At 45.1% G+C, this 5,045-nt stretch overlaps 1 protein-coding gene across 3 annotated transcripts; it reads left to right on the plus strand.

Moving 5' to 3' along the window:
• Nucleotides 1-4,808, plus strand: AGTR2 (angiotensin II receptor type 2). Of its 3 annotated transcripts, none has more exons than XM_076347630.1 (3): nucleotides 1-56; nucleotides 1,298-1,438; nucleotides 3,198-4,808. In XM_076347630.1, the coding sequence occupies exon 3, from the start codon at nucleotides 3,271-3,273 to the stop codon at nucleotides 4,387-4,389; it is 1,119 nt and encodes a 372-aa protein (XP_076203745.1). In that variant the 5' UTR covers nucleotides 1-56; nucleotides 1,298-1,438; nucleotides 3,198-3,270; the 3' UTR covers nucleotides 4,390-4,808. The 3 variants fall into 3 exon arrangements, with proteins under 3 accessions (XP_076203745.1, XP_076203744.1, XP_076203743.1); XM_076347629.1 differs by lacking the exon at nucleotides 1-56 and adding an exon at nucleotides 865-924; XM_076347628.1 differs by lacking the exon at nucleotides 1-56 and having other exon boundaries at nucleotides 1,139-1,438.
• Nucleotides 4,809-5,045: the final 237 nt, after the last annotated feature.

The raw sequence follows: 5,045 nt of genomic DNA on the forward strand, positions 1-5,045 counted from the left end.
CTTTTCCAGCACTCTCTGCAGCTCTTTCTGGGTCAAAGACACAACCGGGCAGAAAGGTGAGTTTGTTCTCCACAGCCTGCTCAGCCCTTGGTTCCTCTGAAGATGCTGCTAAAAGACTATTTTCCCTGTTCCATCTCTCTTCTGGGTCACCTTGGTATAAGCAGAGCTGGTTATAGAGCCTGTGATGCCTGTTGCTTCTGCTGTGCTGCACAGTCCCAGAGCAAGAGCAGGCACCGGGGATCCCTCAAGCCACCACGGTTGGACACCCCTCGCTGCAAGGCTGTGCCAGTGTTCAAAGACTGGGATGAGCTTGGGTCCAGCCCTGGCTGGTGATGGACAGCCAGCCAGCAGCAGCTGGCTGGGGCAAAGGGACATGTCACTGGCAGGGACTTCTGTGGTTGCTTTCCGTCTAGCACGTGCAGCCTTGCCTGGGGAGCACAGCACAGATGTCCCCAGTAGATGGGCTGCTGCTGCACAGGAGATTACACTCAGGGTATCAGAGCAAAATCTTTAAGGCTTACGGATGCTTACTTTGCCCCAGTGCTTATCCTCCAGCAGTCCCCTTGGAGCTCCTTCCAGGAAAAGGAGGCTGGGGCCAGGCAGAGCATGTGACGCAAGGAAGAAGCAGATGTAAAAACTCAGTTTTGTGTGAATGGGAAGTCGGCGTGAGCATGCAGCCTTGCCGATCTGCTCACTTTAGTCGTGTGCTACCCCAGTGCAATCTCAGCCAAGCCTGCTCTCTGCCACATGGATTTGTCCTGCTGCTCTCCTCAGTTCGAGCAGTGTGCATGTCTTTGCAAGGACTTGGGCAGTGGCTTTCCTGTCCTACTAATTGGGAGACAGGATCAGCCCCCTTACACAGGCAATGCTGGTGTGAATGCTGTGATGTTCCTCCGCTTCCTGTCTCTGTGTGTTCACAACATGGTCAGCTCTGCCAGGACTAACAAATGTCTTAGCAAGTGCTGGGGCTCCATAGGGTGCATGGGAATCCCTCTGCCCTCAGAGATGCATGAATCCTTGCACGGAGGCTCGCACGTGCTGCATGTACACCTGGGGGGCAGAAGGGGGTTGCATGTGGGTGTATCCTCCTGGCCCAAAAGCTGCAGTAGAAACCCGCAGAGATATTTGTGTGAATTTCCTTTTTCTTTCTTGCTTTCTTTCTTCTTTTTTTGGTTGTCTCATTCCTCTCTCCTGATTTACTGCATGCACTCACATGGCCTTGGAAAGGGGGGTTCTCAAACTGTTTTGCTTCCAAAAGGAAAAGAAGCTGGCAGGCGTTCATATTTCAGTTCTCAAGTTATGTAGGTTAAAGTCTCCCAGTGGGAAAACGGAAGATATGAGAGAGCAGATTGCTGGTGGTGATACTCGCTAGAAGGAAAAGAGAAAAAAGGAGCGTGTAACCCTAGAGCTACATCCAGATGAATGTGAGGTTTGAGAGGTATGTTTTCTATCTACTGTTAGAACATAATTTCCATTGATTTGATTTGATTTGTGATAAAATGCCTCATTGTGTCTTAAGTAATAGTAGGAATGACTAGTTTAGAAGCAGATTCTAAGCCACCAGTTGTTCACGTGCAGAGGGGGGAGCAGCGTGTTTGTCAATGAAACCTTGTTCTCAGTAACGTAACTAAAATTAATTATGGTGTGGTCCCTCTATTAGGAGTAAGTCAGATACGTAATGCTTTATGACTAGTTCTGAGATTTCAGCTTCTGTAGGTTAAAGTGAGGGGTTCAGGACATAAGAGTTAAGGGTGAAATGGGGCTCCAGACCCTCTCCTGAATCTTTGTCGTCTCCAGACAAAAAGCTTTCCTCTGGTTTAAGACTTGTTTGATTACAGAACGTGGGCTTGTGATCTAGTATTTGGGACTTTAAATACCGGCACTCTGCAGAAATGTGCATTAATATTCTCCTATTGAATTTTCATTGTTGAGATAATATAATTAAAATTAAATTTTTGTCAGTATATTCAAAGTAGCATATTGCATATTTTGCATTGAGCAAATGATAAGCTACAGTACACTAAACTGTTAATACAGAAAAATATGTTTGAAATGATCAGTTGCCTTCTGTTAAATGAGAGATCATTACCCAACAGTAAATGACATTTTGCAAAGACCCTTCAGTGTCTTTGTATCCAGCCCTGTGAATTAAAGTTGTCTTGTCTTGGTCAAAATTTCTGTTGTTTTTAGAGCCCCTTGAGAATTCTTAAATGCCTTAGGCATAAGGACTTAATTAAAAAGGAATTGCCTCTTTCTATTATGTAAAATAAAATATTTGGGTATGATATCTTCTTTATTGACTATAAAGTCTTAAAGTTTGAAAAATGCCCTGCTTAGAGTGCAGACACGAGCTGTTGAACTGGAACAAAGACAGACCTGTCAATTAACTCTCCTATTTCAGCTGTTTCGTAGCTACATTTTCCCCTGCTGAAACCCAGCCTTGATCTTTCTAAATGAATGGCAAATACTACTGTTAAATCCAATGCCTGCAAGGACTGAGTACTTGACTGTCTATTGCTTGTATCTACATTGAAAATATTTCTTTTACTCTTCTGATTAAAAGCTGTCATGAGGGCAGGAGATGCAGATTTGCTTTGGGAAGGACTTTGACAGTAAATGACATTTTTGCAAAGACCCTTTAGCATCTTTCCATCCAGCCCTGTGAATTAAAAAAAGTCAAAGCTTGCTTTCCTAATAGCCTTCTTAAAAGGCTGCTTTCATGCCTGTGAAGTCCCAGGTGACCCTCAGGTGTGAAGTACCTGATTCCCCGCTGGTGAGTGCTGCCTTTCTACATTATTGTAACTGCACAGAGTGCTGGAAATAGTATGAGAAAGCCAAGAAAAGGATCATGAGGAGCTTCGGTGCTGTCTTTGGTCACAGAAGTTCCCGAAGTATCTCCAGCTCCTGAGTCAATAATCTTTCTGCGCTGCTGGCCACAGAAAGCACCATCTGTAATCACAGATAAAACCCAGCTGCTCGCTTCTCTGCCAGGCTAATTAAAAAACACGGTGACCTCCCTAGGGCTAATGGTGTCCTGTCAGTGGGGTGGAGGAAAGGAGTCCAGCGGGGTTGCCTGGTATTTCAGCACTCAGCTTACTGACATAATTTTAAATGGTTTTTATTTTATTGTGACTATGTGATTCCAGAGCTAAGACAGCTGCAGAGTGCATGTCTAACACATGGTTTCTGATCTGCAGGTGAGTGATGTGATAGAAAAGTGCTGCTAGCAGATGAATTTCCTGCAGAACTCCCCTTTCCACCAGCATCAACATGCAGAGCAACTACTCCCTGGTCATCACCACCAGAGAAACTCTCCAAGTCCTCTATACAGCACTGACAAACTCATCGGCTGCATTGCACTCGCCCCCTCCCTGCCCACTTACCTCTTCAGATTATCAGTTTTCACTAATTCCAGCACTCTTCTCTGTGGTTTTTGTTCTGGGTTTGGTTGGTAACAGTGTGGTGGTTGTGGTGCTTTGTCATCACAGTGGCCCCAAAACAGTTGCTAATATCTACATTTTCAACCTGGCCATGGCAGATTTGTTGTGCCTTGCCACCCTTCCTTTCTGGGCTACGTACTACGCGCAGGGGTACAACTGGTTCTTTGGGTCTCTCATGTGCAAAATCTCCAGTTCTGTCCTGTGCTTGAACATGTTTGCAAGTATATTTTTCATTACGTGCATGAGCATGGACCGGTACCATGCTATTGTCCATCCTATTCGCTCTCAAAGAAGAACTCCACAACAAGCTTATTTTATAGCTTTGGTTCTGTGGGGCCTTGCCTGTTTGTCCTCCCTCCCAACTTTCTATTTCCGTGACACTCACTACATTGAAACCTTGGCGGTCAATGCTTGCATTATGGCCTTTCCTCATGAGAATTACGCAAAATGGTCTGTGGCAACAGCCTTCCTGAAAAATGCACTTGGCTTCTTCATCCCCTTGACAGTGATCACCACGTGCTACATCTGGATCAGGAGGCACTTGCTCAAAGCACAGGAGTTTGGGAAAAACAAGCAGAAGAGGGACAAAGTCCTAAAGCTGGTGGCTGCTGTTGTTGTGGCCTTCTTAATTTCCTGGCTCCCATTCCACATTTTAACGTTTTTGGATGCCTTGGCTCATATGAACATCATTAACAACTGTGATGTGACAGGGATCATTGACACAGCGCTGCCGTTTGGCATCTGCATGGCATTCGCCAACAGCTGCATCAACCCTTTGCTGTACTGCTTTATTGGGAACCAGTTCCAGGAGAAGCTCCATCGCTTGTTCAAGCGACGAGTTTATCAGTTCAACAGCCATCAAGAGAGCTCTTCTTTGAGGAAAGGGAGCTGCTTCAGAGATGCTGAGACACCCGTGGGCAGGGAAGGGGAGCCCGGGTCCTTGCTGTAGGCACTGGGGCATGATGTGGGGCAATGTCAGTGCAGCTGGCTGTCCCTGCAGTGGTGACACTCCTCTCTCCTGTTCCCTTTGTTTTGTGCCCATTCATTCACCAGCTCTTTGAAGGAGAATCCATTTTTCTCATACATGGGGATTTATTCTTCCTTCCTTTCCACAATGAACACTCAAGTTTTACATAGAGTGAAGATTCTGGCAAATAAATATACTGATGGCATTTTAAATATCAGCTTTTGTGTGGCTGAGATCAGGCGAGTGTTTAGTGTAACACAAAAAGACAAAATACACCAAAGGACCATTGCACGATAGCTACAATTGTGTAGGTGCTGAGTATTACACCCTAAGCTGATTTTCTAAGGGATTCTCACTAGACAGTGTGTAAATAAAGAAGTGCAGATTCTTCTGTACCTATCTGTAAGAAAATATTTTGACCTTTATATATATATATATTTTTTTTTAAATATATGGCTAAAGATGTCGTATGTAAAATGCATCAAATACACCTCCTGCTTGCTTAGGCCTGGGATCCTGAGAACAGGTGGAGACACGGTTCTGCAAACTGCTGGAGGCAGGAGAGTATTCTTGGGGGAAAGTACAACCACATGCATGTTTTTATACCTTTCTCATAGCAGGTAACAGGTTTGCAGGCC

Source organism: Aptenodytes patagonicus, chromosome 9, assembly GCF_965638725.1.
Source record: "Aptenodytes patagonicus chromosome 9, bAptPat1.pri.cur, whole genome shotgun sequence".
NCBI classification, from domain to species: Eukaryota; Metazoa; Chordata; class Aves; order Sphenisciformes; family Spheniscidae; genus Aptenodytes; species Aptenodytes patagonicus.